Source organism: Haliotis rufescens, unplaced genomic scaffold, assembly GCF_023055435.1.
Source record: "Haliotis rufescens isolate VD_foot unplaced genomic scaffold, xgHalRufe1.0.p SCAF_30, whole genome shotgun sequence".
NCBI lineage: Eukaryota > Metazoa > Mollusca > Gastropoda > Lepetellida > Haliotidae > Haliotis > Haliotis rufescens.
In genome coordinates, this window is record NW_025964002.1 from 4508431 (window position 1) to 4526463 (window position 18033).

Sequence of the window (18033 nt, forward strand, 5' to 3'; positions counted from 1 at the left end):
ACCTGCCTGAGATGGCTACAGGTGCAAGCTGGTTGATCGCGGGGATAGGGAGATACCCCAAGCTTGTGACTGACAGTCAGGTTCCTTTTTGCTGCAAGGCAACCAATTCTATATACGCTATCTAGCTGCAAGAGTTTTAATATAAGCACCTTAATTTGGACTTGTATTAACATTCAGTTAGATTAGTAACTGTATTTAAATTACAAGAATATGTGATAGTGGAGCTAAGACTCTCTAATGCTGTGAAGTAGTTATGGCAGGGGTTAAACTACCAGTACCCAAACTGTTCGTTTTTAATGAAGTGAAACAACATTCTCATTATTAAAAAACAGCAATATATCACACTTATGTTTATCTCCAGAATAATAGCTGTTGGGTTCCTTCTAGTACAACTCTATGCCGATATAATATGTGCAGCTGACAAAACGTTCAAAACATTATTTATGGGGCTGAAACAATTGCGATGACCAACATAGGACACACAGGCTATGCGAGACAATATCAAGTGCTTCGTGTCATGTTTATCTTCCCTCAAGATGTTAAAATGTCAAGACTAGTTCTGTAAATATAAACAGCTGTACCATCCTCTTTACAGTGGTGTGAAATCGACACGGAAATGTCTCAACAATAGGCCTATTAATCAACATAAATAGATAAATTCATATGAATGAAGTTTGAAAATGGTTATGTTGGAAAGATATATGGCGTTTTTAACGAACAAGTGCTCTTCAAGTAATAGCCGTGTTCATATACGACCACCTTGCTGTACATCTCTACCGTGGTGTTTTGCATTCATGGCCTCAGTGATTATGTTTTTCTATCAAACGGCCCGTAGGAGTGAATGTACACTTATATTTTGTAGATGGATTTTAGCACAAATGAATATCAGAAGCGAGTTTGAGCTAAATGGTGTAAAAAAAATCATTTTATAAGTGAATGACTTATTTCCGTCAGTCCCGCAGGGCCACATGCCCGTAGTACAATGATATTGAAGTGGTAGGCTTTTAGCACTTGGACACTAATACCTAATGTGAACAGATGGCAAAAGGCATGTAAGTTGATCTAAAGTAGGAATTACCCAACCTGCCGACTAATATAGTAACTGCTAATAGTCATATTCATCACCAACTATGAAAAAATGGTAATAATTCCCAACTGCATTAAGTTACATTGTTCACAAATTCCCATTCCTCTTGGTTTGTCTGCATGCCTCGTGAGTATATCAAGGATATATGCCAGCGATATCGAAAGCGTATGCATTTCTACCTCCTGGCCGGCGATATTTATTGCAACGTTTAAAACAAATAGAGCTCTCAGATCGTTTGTCCCATCAAGCACCGTTCCCTTAAATGATTGTTAAGTCCTGCACTGGTTTAGTTTTGTCATGTCTACAAACTGTCAGCACTGTTCTGTGTACAGTGAATCCCCTTGCGGGTAATACAGTATTGCTGTTGTCAAATTGTGCGAGAGCCGTTCTTCACTTTGTGAAATAAATGTAAAGAAAGGTATCAGTCTTGTATTAAGACTGAATCCTTTGATAAATATCAACATGTGTTTGACAAGGAATGGGCAGTGACAACTTATTAGAGTGAAAACACGGGGGAAAAGTAATAACGAGGGAGACAGAGTGATAACAAGAGAAAAAAGAGTAATAACAAGGGAAGTGATAACAAGGTAGGCAGGGATAACAAGATAACATGATAGGTGATAGCAAGTTGACAAAGGATGAAAAGTGATAACAAGGAAATCAAAATGATACCAGGGGAAGGCGAAGATAGCAAGGAAGGAGGGTGATAACAAGGGAAGGAGAGTGATAGCAAGTGAATGGGGTGATAACATGGGAAGGCGGGTGATAACAAGGGAAGGAGAGTGATAACAAGTGCAGGAGAGTGATAACAAGGGAAGGAGAGGGATGACAAGTGAAGGGGAGTGATAACAAGTGAAGGAGGGTGATAACAAGTGAAGGGGAGTGATAACAAGGAAAGGAGAGTGATAACAAGTGAAGGAGAGTGATAACAAGTGAAGGGGGGTGATACCAAGGGAAGCAGAGTGATGGCAAGTGAAGGAAAGGATTCACAAGAGGAGAGTGCTAACAAGTGAAGGGGAGTGATAACAAGGAAATGAGGTGATGGAAAGTGAGGGAGGGAGATAACAAGGGAAGGAGGGTGATAACAAGGACAGGAGAGTGATAACAAGTGAAGGGGAGTGATAGCAAGTGAAGGGGGTGAGAACAAGGGAAGGAGGGTGATAACAAGGAATGGAGAGTGATAACAAGGGAAATAGGGTGTTAATAAGAGAAGGGGTGATAACAAGAGAAGCAGAGTGATGGCAAGTGAAGGGGGTGAGAACAAGGGAAGGAGAGTGCTAACAAGGGAAGGAGAGTGCTAACAAGGGAAGGAGAGTTGCTAACAAGGGAAGGAGAGTGCTAACAAGGGAAGGAGGGTGATAACAAGGAATGGAGAGTGATAACAAGGGAAATAGGGTGAGAACAAGGGAAGGAGAGTGATAACAAGGGAAACAGGGTGATAACAAGGGAAGGAGAGTGATAACAAGTGAAGGAGACTGATAACAAAGCTACTTGGTTGGTTGTTTGGTTGTTTAACGCCGCACTCAGCAATATTCCAGCTATATGACGGCGGTCTGTAAATAATCGAGCCTGGACCAGACAATCCATTGATTGATAGCATGAGCATCGATCCACGCAATTGGGAATGAGAGTGATAACAAAGGAAACAGAGTGATGACAAAGGACGGAGGGTGATAACAAGGGAACGAGAGTGATAGCAAGGAAAGGAAGTGATAATAACAAAGGAAGGAGAGTTATAACAAGAGAAGGATATTGACATCGAGTTAAGGCGTGTGATAACAAGGGAAAGATAGTGATACCAAGGTAAGGAAAAGGGTAACAAGTGAAGGAGAGTGATAACACGTGAAGGAGGTGATAACAAGGGAACAAAGGTCATAACAAGGGGATGAGATGATAACAAGAGAAGAAGTGATAACAAGTGAATGAGTGTGATAACGAGGGAAATAGAGGAATAACAAGCGAAGGAGTGTGATAACAAGGGAAGGAGAGAGGTATGAAAGTGTAGATATAAGTGATGGCCGACAAAGTCACTCTCGAACATTACACTGCAAAATCCACAGACGAACTTCCAAGCTCACGCAAATGGCTTAACAGATGAGGTTGTCATTTGAACCTGTTCTATCGATATCCGAAAATAACAGATGCTTGACAATTATTTTCAAAGAAAACTTGTATTTATTTCTTGAAATTCAACTTTATAAAAGTTGATAGGTAAGAGCGCAAGTCGGGACACGGAACAACCCCGGGTGGTCACATTCAGGGAAACCGTTCTCGGTGGTACTTTGCATAAAGACTTTTGCCCATAGGCCCGTGTCTCCTCAGATGCTGGTCTTATCAGCGAGAAGCTGATTATCACAGCCTATTATTCAAGTTGACCGAATTCCGAAGCAACTCTATTGACTGTGAGCACCGCTCTATAATTGCCACGTTAACTGTTGTCCCTTCCTTTAAGGAATAACAGATTAACTGTAATAATGCCATTGAGGTACTTCTTTATATTAGAGTAAGCCTCACCTTAGCACACCGCGTATGGAAATAGATTTTTTCTTATAATTGAAAGTTCAAACTAGTTTAAACCACTTAGCGAAACGCAACGAAAAAGAATCTACCTCAAAGTTCATGTCAGATGTTGTCAAGGTCACTATGACATTCTTTTTCACCTGAAAGGTAAAATGCGTGATCGATCATTTTACGACTTTAACCTGTTTCGGTAATTTACGAGTATGTCCAGCTTTTAAAGTTATGACAGGCATTCTACACATAGCGTCGTAAATTCACAAACAGTAAACGGCAAACGGCTTTTAATGTTTATCAAATTGTGTACCCGGAAAGTCAACGCGTGCATTGACATTCAATAGAATGATTTATTTGCAATCTTGTTTTGTATGCATTATATCTGCCCGACGTATGAATTCAAATGTGAGTTCTTCCTTTTATTGCGCCGATTGGTAACTGGAGCGAAGTCGGTCGGAGTTGTGTCAAAGAGTATATGCTACACTCCACCATACCGCGTCGTTGACGAAGATGTAACAGTCCACCACTTCGCGCCGTTCACCGACCTCCGTCGTTCACGAAGATGCTACACCCCACCACACCGTCGACGTGAACACACTCCCTTTTCTGTAGGGTTGGTATACGCCAAGGTCAATTGTTCCTAGCATTGGGAGATTTTATCCTAATGTAGTCCCGTGCTGGGATTCGAAACACGGACCTTCTGATCAGAGGTCGGACGCCTTGTCCATATGACCAAAAAGGTTAACCCCGTCAGCAAGCTGACAAGGTAAGGATGTCATCTGTGGATGACTCCACGCCCTGCTTCACTAACATTACGAAGTTGCTTTTGATGTAATGATAAAATTGTATGGAAAAGTATACTTATAACGGCCAAAGTGTTCATAGCAAACTACAGCAATGAAAAACTGATACTAAAGGGAAAACAATCAGGACATTTTAATGCACAACACAACGCAGCACAACACAACGCAGCACAGCACAACGTAGCACAGCACATCGCAACTCAAAGCAGCAATGTTCAATAGAGCAAAGCACAACATCTGCACAAGAACTGCACAGCAAGGCACAGCACAGCACAAAAAACCGCACAGCACACCTCAACGCAGTAAAGCTCAACGCAACGCAGCACTGCACAGCACGGCGCAAAGTAACGCAGCACAACACAGCACGGCGCAAAGTAACACAGCACAACACAGCACGGCGCAAAGTAACACAGCACAACACAACACGGCGTAAAGTAACACAGCACAACACAGCACGGCGCAAAGTAACACAGCACAACACAACACGGCGTAAAGTAACACAGCACTGCACAACACGGCGTAAAGTAACACAGCACAACACAGCACGGCGTAAAGTAACACAGCGCGGCGTAAAGTAACACAGCACTGCACAGCACGGCGCAAAGTAACACAGCACTGCACAACACGGCGTAAAGTAACACAGCACAACACAGCACGGCGTAAAGTAACACAGCACAACACAGCACGGCGTAAAGTAACACAGCACAACACAGCACGGCGTAAAGTAACACAGCACAACACAGCACGGCGTAAAGTAACACAGCACTGCACAGCACGGCGCAAAGTAACACAGCACAACACAGCACGGCGCAAAGTAACACAGCACAACACAGCACGGCGTAAAGTAACACAGCACAACACAGCACGGCGCAAAGTAACACAGCATAACACAGCACGGCGTAAAGTAACACAGCACAACACAGCACGGCGTAAAGTAACACAGCACAACACAGCACGGCGAAAAGGAACACAGCACAACACAGCACGGCGTAAAGTAACACAGCACAACACAGCACGGCGTAAAGTAACACAGCACAACACAGCACGGCGTAAAGTAACACAGCACAACACAGCACGGCGTAAAGTAACACAGCACAACACAGCACGGCGTAAAGTAACACAGCATAACACAGCACGGCGTAAAGTAACCCAGCATAACACAGCACGGCGTAAAGTAACACAGCACAGCAAAGCGGGGAAAAGAAATGCAATAAACCTGACGACTAGATCCTACGGGCAATCCAATCCTGATACCAAATTACCAATGCATAAACCTCACCGTACATTTTACATTTTACAGCGATTTTTGTCAAAATTCCTTGTGTGAAGATTGCAATTTCCAACTGACCCACACATAATCACACGTGCTCCTCCCACGTGACTAAGAAGGATTCCTTCGCCAGCCCAGGATGAACCAGTTGCAATTAATGTGACTGTTCACAACCTACATAAGGATCACTCAGAGACAGTTTAAAAAATAAACATTAGTGTACAGTTATATATATCCATAATGACATTAACATTCCAGGATATTAAACATGTAGATATGCCCATGCCATTAGCGACTATCTAAATATACAGGCATATAGCTTCTGACCGACTTAGAGACAAACACCAATCCCAGAGTCTCACCTTATTTCGGGTGCCAGTCTCGATAGCGATGTACGTAAATATGGATATCGAAATAAACACCACCTCCCACACTCAACACAAAAATACACGCAGTCTAGTTTTAAGAAGCAGGGTAATCAAATTCCACTATTTCTTAAATCTTAACGCTTGTGCCAAAATGAGATCCTCCTTCGTATCATTGCCGCATGTGGCGTCGGCAACACGATGTGAGCAGGTTGTTGGAACATTTATTTTAGAACAGCGCTGCCAGTGAATCAGTGACACAAGGTGTCCACGATCATGACACGCTCGTCTGTTGTCATTTCTGAATTACAGAAGATTCATTCTATGTCTTGCAAAGAGGATAAGGGCGTCATTGTCTCACTCACTGTCACACACACACACACACACTCTCTCTCTCTCTCTCTCTCGCTCTCTCTCTCTCTCTCTCTCACGCACACGCACGCACGCCCTCACGCACACACACGCACGCACTCACGCACGCATACACACACCACATACACACACACTCTCTCTCTCACGCACACGCTCGCACGCACGCACGCACGCACGCACGCACGCACGCACACATGTGAAGTCGCCGACCGAGTATGAACTGCCGGGCAAAAGTACATCACCATCGAATAACCCTTTCTTGTTTGTTTCAGTTTTAGCCATCATCAAACATGAATGTATGCTTATTTTTGTTTATATCAATACGCTCTGGAACAAAAAAATAACCAGTTTTCAGTTTCTTTATACAACGGTTGTATTGTATCTCCGGGATATTCGAAGAATTGAAGTGACTAACTAAAGCTTTTCCCGTCTCTCAACGCCAGCGACTGTTGCACTACGCATACAGCACAGTAACGCTGCCGTAACATGGTAAACAATTACACCCGTGGAGAATGCGTAACCTGAGGTCGTACGTTCCGAGGAACGAATGGGATCGGGTGGTCAGACTATTTTTCTAGCAATAACATGTTGATCGGGGTAGAATAGGTCTTCAGCAACCCAAAAATGCGACTATGATTGTCGAAGGAGGCGACAAACGGGATCGGGTGGTCAGGCTCGCCGACTTGGTTGATGCATGTTGTTATATCCCAACTACGTGGATCGATGCTCATGATGTCAATCACTGAATTGTCTGGTTCAGACTCGATTATTTACTGACCGCCGTCAAATTGCAGCGTTTAACAACAAACAACTAAGTACATATTGCAAGTATTTCAATTCATTTGTTTTAAGTTACTTTTTTCCTATTTTTTCAGCTGTACGCTCCCTCTGAAGCTGAACATGGAGATGAGAAATTAAACAGGTAATTGGTTAGCCCAAGCGTCACTGCTACTGATGTGCTGGTTTCGATTCTCCACATGGTACGTGTTATGTAGAATGAGCCGAGTGTAAAGTTAATGAAAATGCTAAGTTGGTTAACATGTCACGTCTATTTTATCCTTCACTAAGACAACACTGAATATGCTTCACCACCCACCTGTGCTGTGTATGACTGCCTAGAGAACAGCCAGGGACATGGCGGGTGTGACGTGGTATGACGTGGTGTGACGGGTGTGACGTGGTGTGACGGGTGTGACGTGGTATGACGGGGTGTGACGGGTGTGACGTGGTATGACGGGTGTGACGTGGTATGACGGGGTGTGACGTGGTATGACGGGGTGTGACGGGGTGTGACGTGGTGTGACGTGGTATGACGGAGTGTGACGTGGTGTGACGGGTGTGACGGGTGTGACGTGGTATGACGGGTGTGACGGGTGTGACGTGGTATGACGGGTGTGACGGGTGTGACGTGGTGTGACGTGGTATGACGGGTGTGACGGGTGTGACGTGGTATGACGGGTGCGACGGGTGTGACGTGGTATGACGGGTGTGACGGGTGTGACGTGGTGTGACGTGGTGTGACGGGGTGTGACGGGTGTGACGTGGTGTGACGGGGTGTGACGGGTGTTACGAGGCATGACGGGTGTGACGGGGTGTGCCGTAGTGTGACGTGTTGTGACGTGGCATGAGGGGTATAACGGGATACGACAGGATACACGTCTCCATATCCTACGCGTGGTCTCCGTCTGATCAAACGCATGTTGTGAGAGCCTGCAGCCTGACGGATGTCCACACCTGCTGCAATAAACAGACACATGAAACAAACTGCAATAATTTTGTTTTTGATTGATATGTTTTTGCATTTCAAACGACATAAACATATTGTTTACCATATCTTAATATAACTGACATTATTCTAATAAAATGACCACAATTGTACCACACAGGATTAATGAATAGAGATTATTACCCGAATGTGTTTCCGTATAATAAATATCCCACATTAGGAATACGAAGTGTATTATGCGAGCCTTGTTTCCCTAAATGATACTGAAGATACGGAAACACAGGAGGGCAATGAGTTCTTTATTATATATGTAAACCGATGTTTAAGACGTAATTCCAAAGGAAGTGACTTCAGAGTGTGAATACACTGTGTGAGTGAACCACCCAATTGATCATACACGATGCCTTTTAGAAAGTGGACAAATGTAACACATATTATGTTTGGGATAACACTTTCTCAGTAAAGTATAAATTCTAGTACTTTGGGGGTTGAGTTCCAAGCGGGATTGAGGGGTCTGTCCATCAGATCCACAGTTGGTATTCCTGTCTGGAATCACGTGACCGTAGAGGTGCTGGATATTGTGCTCAGGCGTTTATCCCCTCAATTCACAGGCCACAGATGCTGGGGCTATACCAGACAGAAAGACGGACAGACGGACAGACAGACAGACAGATTGTTTAATTTAGTCTCACCTAAAACAAATACATTAAGTATACAGTAAAAATGTCAAAAACATTTAAGCCACTCCTATATGGAGTTATGAGAGACTATTATATAAATTATAATAAACAATGATATTGGTCATGCATACATTCAGTTAAATAAAACTTATACATAGATACAAAAACATTATTAACGGCTATATATATATAGAGAGAGAGAGAGAGAGAGATAGAGAGAGAGAGAGAGAGAGAGAGAGAGAGAGAGAGAGAGAGAGAGAGAGAGAGAGAGAGAGAGAGAGAGATTTTCGCTTTATATAATATTATGATAAATGGTATGGCAGGTTTTCGGCAGTATTCGAAGGCAAACATCGGGGTAGGATAATACATAACTTAACTTTTGTAGGTCATCCAACTGTTTAAAATTATCACATTCTTCATCACTTTTAATGAGTGACAGAATTTTTTCTCTGGCAAACAACGGACAGTTTAATAGGATATCAGATTTATCCTCAACACCATTTTTACAAAACAGAGAGACTACCATTACATGGCGGTTACTGCACTTATTGCCATGTTTTGTCTGTATAAAGATAACCACTATTGTCATTCAAACTATAATCATCACGAATCGATGGTTGCGAAGTACATGACCGATATGTTTAAAAGAAAGATCGTGCATTCTGTATTTTTTTATTTCTAACTTTTAACGTCAAAACTTTATGTACGTGATTAATAAATGTCTCTTCATGGCGGGATCGGTCGCCTTTAGCATCATCAACAACGACAAACCAGAATGTCATACAACTCCATCACGTTGTCATTGTCACCGCCCTCACACCCGGATCTGTGTAGGAGACACCATATTCTGTCAGTCAAGTTGACTTCAGCAACAGCAGGGATGCTCATCAAGATTGCTCACCATATCCGGGAGTCAGTCACGCAGCCGCGTTGCTGGGTCAGTCCACGGTGTACCGGAATCATCCCAACGCCTACTGTTGAATCTAGGTGCTACATCCATATAATATCAGTGAAGCGTCTCCTGTTAATGAATGAGCATCCTCGCAAGATCGAATGATAAGTAGGATATTGGGGCATTTGCATCTGTCCGTATTTAAAACCCGTGTCGGTATCCGCTAAAATCTCTTTTGTGGAAAATACACTGAGGCACACAGACACACAGACACAGACACAGACACAGACACACAGACACAGACACACAAACTCACGCACACAGGCAGGCAGATGGATATATCTACATGTGTGTGTGTGTGTGTGTCTGTTGTGTGTGTGTGTGTGTGTGTGTGTGTGTGTGTGTGTGTGTGTGTGTGTGTGTGTGTGTGTGTGTGTGTGTGTGTGTGTGTGTGTGTGTGTGGTAAGCTGTGTTAATGCAAATATGAACGTCACTGTAGAATATTTAGATAATCAAACAAGATTATAATCGTCCAATATATAGTGTCAAAATAACACTCATCCGTATAACCTTAACGTCAATTAACCTTTCCGCATGTAAGCCACATACATACATACACACACACACACACACACACACACACACACACACACACACACACACACACACACACACACACACACACATACACGAGCGTCGGTTCACACAACATACACGTATGTTCGTGTGTGCATCAAGTCAATCTAATATCTCTTGAATATGAGTAATTCTTCAAATATCCGTACATTTTGGGTATGTGTGCCGCATCCGTTGTTTCCAATACCAGCTTGTTTGTGCGCATATGGATGGACCTGCGGGTGGAATAGCTCATGTTGTGACAGCATTATGCATAATGACTGGATTAAAGTATATGCATGACTGTGTGACATGGTGTGACTTGGGGCGTATATGGGTGTGTGCTAGGAAGGGTTGGGCAGATTGAATAAAGAATGGTTGAATGACACGGTTGAACTTGTGCATGATTGAATGCGTGTGGGTCATAATGAATAATGAGTGTGATTGAGTGACCGAGTTGAATTTTGGGGACTCGCTGATCTGGGACATGTATATGGGGGAAGGAGGGGGGTTGGAGGGGGGTGCTAAGGTGTGTGAACTGGTGACTAGGTTGAACTTGCGTGAGAGTATCATAGTGTGTCTGTGGAGTGGGGCGGGGGGAGGGGGGAGAGGGGAGGGGGGATTGCTGTATACATATGAAGATATTATTAGTTATGATGTTTTATTTATGTATTTTATTGATTGTATAATTTTAGGCCAGTAATGGCCAGGTGTATTATGTACACATGACACATTAATAAACTATATTATTATTATTATTATTATTAGTAGAAGTAGTAGTAGTAGTAGTAGTAGTATGGACATGGACATGGACTACGTGTGGTAATAACTGCGGACATGTGTACCCGGATACGGGGTGAAACAAACCGACAGTTGTGATTCCGGCTGAAATCTAATTCTATGTTAAGTTGACTCTCTGTATACAAGGGCGACGTTGAGGAAATGACTAACCCCATAGTGGACGATTGTTGTATTATTTCCGCTGTTGTCGGATTTGGTTTCCAATTCTCAGGAATACCAGTACAAATGCAAACGTATGTGATTTCGCGAAAACAGGATTTCAAATCAATAATCTAACCTGTTACATGTAGACATGTCCCCTTTTAACTACTGGTGTTGACTTGGAAACAGGTGTTTCCACCGAGATCCTTGCTCCCCTTGACAAGGGGGGCACGGGTGGCCCAGTCATCTGAGGCGCCGCGATTCGCTGTGCAGAGTTGCGTCCCTTGGACACGCCAGAAACCTATGATTGTGGGTTCGAATTCTGGTTCGCCCCGATTAAGTTTCTAGGTTTGTCAGCACCATACCCGTGCTCGTGGGTTTCACCGAAGTGGTAAACGTCTGAGACCTGCATCACTTCGGGCTTTCCTCCAACATTTAGCTGACACTCCGTGATATAACTAGAATTATGTTAAAAGCGGCGTTAAACCCAACTCAATCACTCACTTCTTTTGTCAGTGGTGAAGATAGTTGGAATATATAGGTGTTACATGGCTTTATATTTGTTAAATTACTTTGTATGTGTTATATGACTCTATAAATGTTATATTTAACTTTATATATGTTATATGACTTTATATGTGTTATTATTTACAAATAAATGACTCGCGGTCGTTGTTTATCGTACAATAAAAAACACTGCAGGGAGAATAAACCATGAGGGGCGCAGCTACCACGAGCTGTTTATTTTCTTTACGATTATATCAACATTTTGTACAGCTTGTTTAAGGATGTCATTAAATTGTACACGCTTAAAAAACATTTACCCGTATTTACATAATGATGACTCCCCGAATACATCCGGACAATTTCGGACAAGTCCATTTTTTGTGCAGGGGCCTAAAGTTTGGTATTCCAACAATCCTCACGTCGATTCACGGACACGGACACGGGCCACGACACGGACACGGATAATGACATGGACACGGACACGGATAGTGACATGGACACGGACACGGATAATGACATGGACACGGACACGGATAATGACATGGACACGGACACGGATAATGACATGGACACGGACACGGATAATGACATGGACACGGACACGGATAATGACATGGACACGGACACGGATAATGACATGGACACAGACACGGACAATGACATGGACACATACACGGACAATGATACGAACACGGACACGGACAATGACATGGACATAGACATGGACAATAAACGAACACGGACACGGACAATGACATGGACACGGACAATGACACGGACAACGACATGAACACGGACACGGACAATGACATGGACACGGACAATGACATGGACACGGACAATGACATGGACACGGACAATGACATGGACACGGACACGGACAAGGACACGAACAATGACATGGACACGGACAAGGACATGGACACGGACAATGACACAAACACGGACAATGACATGGACACGGACAAGGACATGGACACGGACAATGACACAAACACGGACAATGACATGGACACGGACAAGGACATGGACACGGACAATGACACAAACACGGACACGGACAATGACATGGACACAGACACAGACACGGACAATGACATGGAGAAAGACACGGACAATGACATGGACACAGACACAGACACGGACAATGACATGGAGAAAGACACGGACACGGACAATGACATGGACACGGACACGGACAAGGACACGAACAATGACATGGACACGGACAAGGACATGGACACGGACAATGACACAAACACGGACAATGACATGGACACGGACAAGGACATGGACACGGACAATGACACAAACACGGACAACGACATGGACACGGACAAGGACATGGACACGGACAATGACACAAACACGGACACGGACAATGACATGGACACAGACACAGACACGGACAATGACATGCAGAAAGACACGGACAATGACATGGACACAGACACAGACACGGACAATGACATGGAGAAAGACACGGACACGGACAATGACATGGACACAGACACAGACACGGACAATGACAAGGAGAAAGACACGGACACGGACAATGACATGGACACAGACACAGACACGGACAATGACATGGAGAAAGACAAGTACACGGACAATGACATGGACACAGACACAGACACAGACACGGACAATGACATGGAGAAAGACACGGACAATGACATGGACACAGACACAGACACGGACAATGACATGGAGAAAGACACGGACACGGACAATGACATGGACACAGACACAGACACGGACAATGACAAGGAGAAAGACACGGACATGGACAATGACATGGACACAGACACAGACACGGACAATGACATGGAGAAAGACAAGTACACGGACAATGACATGGACACAGACACAGACACGGACAATGACATGGAGAAAGACACGGACACGGACAATGACATGGACACAGACACGGACACGGACAATGACACGGACAATGACAAGGACACGGATAATGACAAGGACACGGACAATAACAAGGACACGGACACGATGATGGACATGGACACGGACACGAACACGGACAATAGCAAGGACACGGACGAGGACAAGGACACGTACACTGACACGAATACGGACAATGTTAAGGACTCGGACATGACGAATACGGACAATGACATGGACACGGACAATGACACGAACACGGACAATGACATGGACACGGACAATGACATGGACACGGACAAGGACAAGGACACGGACAATGACACGAATACGGACAATGACAAGGACACGGACAATGACAAGGACTCGGACAATAACACGAATACGGAAAATGACATGGACACGGACAATGACACGAACACGGACAATGACATGGACACGGACAATGACACGAATACGGACAATGACAAGGACACGGACAATGACATGGACACGGACAATGACACGAATACGGACAATGACAAGGACACGGGCAATGACATGGACTCGGACAATAACACGAATACGGAAAATGACATGGACACGGACAATGACACGAATACGGACAATGACAAGGACACGGACAATGACAAGGACTCGGACAATAACACGAATACGGAAAATGACATGGACACGGACAATGACATGGACACGGACAATGACACGAATACGGACAATGACATGGACACGGACAATGACACGAATACGGACAATGACATGGACACGGACAATGACATGGACACGGACAATGACATGGACACGGACAATGACACGAATACGGACAATGACATGGACACGGACAATGACACGAATACGGACAATGACATGGACACGGACAATGACATGGACACGGACAATGACACGAATACGGACAATGACATGGACACGGACAATGACATGGACACGGACAATGACATGGACACGGACAATGACACGAATACGGACAATGACATGGACACGGACAATGACACGGACAATGACAAGGACACGGACAATGACAAGGACACGGAGACGATGATGGACATGGACACGGACACGAACACGGACAAGGACAAGGACACGTACACTGACACGAATACGGACAATGACAAGGACACGGACAATGACACGAATACGGACAATGACATGGACACGGACAATGACACGAACACGGACAATGACATGGACACGGACAATGACATGGACACGGACAATGACACGAATACGGACAATGACATGGACACGGACAATGACACGAACACGGACAATGACACGAATACGGACAATGACATGGACACGGACAATGACATGGACACGGACAATGACACGAATACGGACAATGACATGGACACGGACAATGACATGGACACGGACAATGACATGGACACGGACAATGACAAGGACACGGACAATGACACGGACAATGACAAGGACACGGACAATGACAAGGACACGGAGACGATGATGGACATGGACACGGACACGAACACGGACAATGGCAAGGACACGGACAAGGACAAGGACACGTACACTGACACGAATACGGACAATGACAAGGACACGGACAATGACATGGACACGGACAATGACAAGAATACGGACAATGACATGGACACGGACAATGACACGAACACGGACAATGACACGGACACGGACACGGACACGGACACGGACACGGACAATGACACGAATACGGACAATGACAAGGACACGGACAATGACACGAATACGGACAATGACATGGACACGGACACGGACAATGATATAGACACGGACAATGGCAAGGACACGGACACGGACACGGACAATGATATAGACACGGACACTGACAAGGATCACAATTTCTGAAATCTAGGATTCACACCCAGGACCAGCGGATCCTGTTCCATGTTTCTCTATAATCTGGATCACCATGATACATCAGGATTCCACGTGCAGCGCCCAAGGTTGGCCTGACTTGACTGTGACCACCACGTACTGCATGTAGATGGGGGAAGAGAAAGAAAATGGACTTGAAGTTGCCCAAGCTTGAAATATAATCGTTTCTCAGCCTGACTCACAAGCTTCATTCATACACGAACGTTACTTTCCAAAACATCTAGGCACCGGTTTTGCTATTTATGACATACGATAAACAAACAATTTGACGGGATCACTGCAGAGAACTAAAATATCTTGTTAACCAAAACACGAACAACATGACGTAAGGTGTATGATGGTTTTCGCGTATATAATAAAACTGTTGATAAACACCAAATTGTTTTGCCAAATATATTCCTACCTGGTGTAAACCTAGTCGTACGAGATGAGATAGAACATTAGCGGGCCTAATATGATAACATACAGCAAGATCGGTGCTGTTTACATGGTGTGCTCCGAATGACGTGACGAGAGAAAAAAACTCAGCTAAAGACCTCATCAAATAATTAGCGAATTAAAACGAGAAGAAGCAGATTGCATGCGAGCTCTTTGCCTGTTTAACCCGAGATCAAAGAATGGGCATCGTTTCAAGCCATCTTTGATTGCTGGTGACAAGCGTTGTATAAAACATAGCTAACCGACCATACAGCTCAGATTGGCACTAATGTATCTTCAAGATTATTTTGGTTGTGGGCATTCAGACGCAATGAACATCTGAATGAATGGCAGCGGTGTAGATGGGTGCACGGCTCGCACTCGGAAACCTCGGGCCTGACAATCAGAGGTCCAGAAGTGCGCTTTGTTAATCTCGCCGATAAATCCGCGCCATGATGAGACAGTAACTGGTACTCCACTTGCGAGTTTAATAGTTCAACTCAGTTAGGGCTGCGTTGAAAAGGTCTGCCCTGGAAGCGGATTTGTTTTCATAAATTTAAGGAAGACGTTAGGAAGAGAAATATGGGGTCCAGGGTGGCTTGTATGTGTTACAGTGATCATCTAACCAGCTTCTTATGGCAATCAGCAGATGCATATACCATAAAACATGCCCTGAGAGGTATATGAATATACTAACTCGAGGTGTTGGGTAACCAGGTACTGAAGCGGAAAGTGAACTCACTCACTCACTCACTCACTCACTCACTGACCCAACCCTCCCACCCACTCACTCACTCACTCACCCACCCACCGACCCATCCACCCACCCTCACTCACTCACTCACTCACTCACTCACTCACCCACCCACCGACCCATCCACCCACCCACCCTCACTCACTCACTCACTCACTCACTCACTCACTCACTCACTCACTCACTCACCAACCCACCCACCCACTCACTCACTCACTCACTCACCCACCAACCCACTCACTCACTCACTCACCCGTCCCCCCACCAACACACCCACTCACTCACTCACTCACTCACTCACTAACTCACTCACCAACTCACTCACCCACCTACAAACCCACTCACTCACTCACTCACTCACACACTCACTCACCAACGCACTAACTCGAGGTGTTGGGTAACCAGGTACTGAGGCGGAAAGTGAACTCATTCACTCACTCACTCACCAACCCACTCACTCACTCACTCACTCACTCACTCACTCACTCACTCACTCACTCACTCACCAACCCACTCACTCACTCACTCACTACTCCACCCACAAACCCACCCGCTCACACACTCACTCACTCACTCACTCAACCACCAACCCACCCACCCAATCTTTCACTCACTCACTAACTCACTCACTCACTCACTCTCACTCTCACTCCTTCACTCACTCTCACTCACTCACTCACCCACTCACTCACTCACCAACTCACTCATTCACTCACTCACCCACCCACAAACCCACCCGCTCACTCACTCACTCACTCACTCACTCACTCAACCACCAACCCACCCACCCACTCTTTCACTCACTCACTCACTCACTCACTCACTCACTCACTCACTCACTCACTCACTCACTCACCCACCCACTCACTCACTCACTCACTCACTCACCAACTCACTCACTCACTCACTCACTCACCAACTCACTCACTCACTCAGCCCCGTCTTTGTTTTCCATGACAGAAATTTTGAATATTCAATATACCTGTAATTAACTCACAGACAAATTCGCAATGCAACAAGACACATTGGTAATCGTGCATATATCTCCTTTAATTAAATCCCCATGCCGCCATACTCGCAGTTTGCAAATATTCGCCGTTATCGCTACCTCTATGGCACAACTAATAAATAATTCCCTTGCCATTATCGTTGATTCACATTCTTATATTATAAATAGTCATTGCACACAATCTGTATCTTTCGACTATTAGACATTTTTATAACAATTAGAAACTGGGCCTCAGAGCAGCGTTCAGTTTATTCGAGCGACCCGTGCCTTCACAAAGTC

General features: G+C 44.7%; 2 protein-coding genes across 2 annotated transcripts in view; one reads left to right on the top strand and one right to left on the bottom strand.

Annotated features, from left to right (window-relative positions):
* Positions 1-12496, bottom strand: part of LOC124116295 (extensin-like) — a 61512-nt gene extending 49016 nt beyond the window's left edge. The window contains exon 1 of the mRNA XM_048403998.1: positions 12203-12496. Coding sequence (XP_048259955.1) covers positions 12203-12496 — 294 coding nt within the window. The remainder of the gene's footprint in view (positions 1-12202) is intronic.
* Positions 12497-12529: 33 nt separating this feature from the next.
* On the top strand, positions 12530-15544 carry LOC125384514 (serine-aspartate repeat-containing protein I-like). Its single transcript, XM_048403999.1, has one exon. It carries the CDS (start codon positions 12530-12532, stop codon positions 15542-15544), a length of 3015 nt encoding a protein of 1004 aa, XP_048259956.1.
* The last annotated feature ends 2489 nt before the right edge of the window (positions 15545-18033 follow it).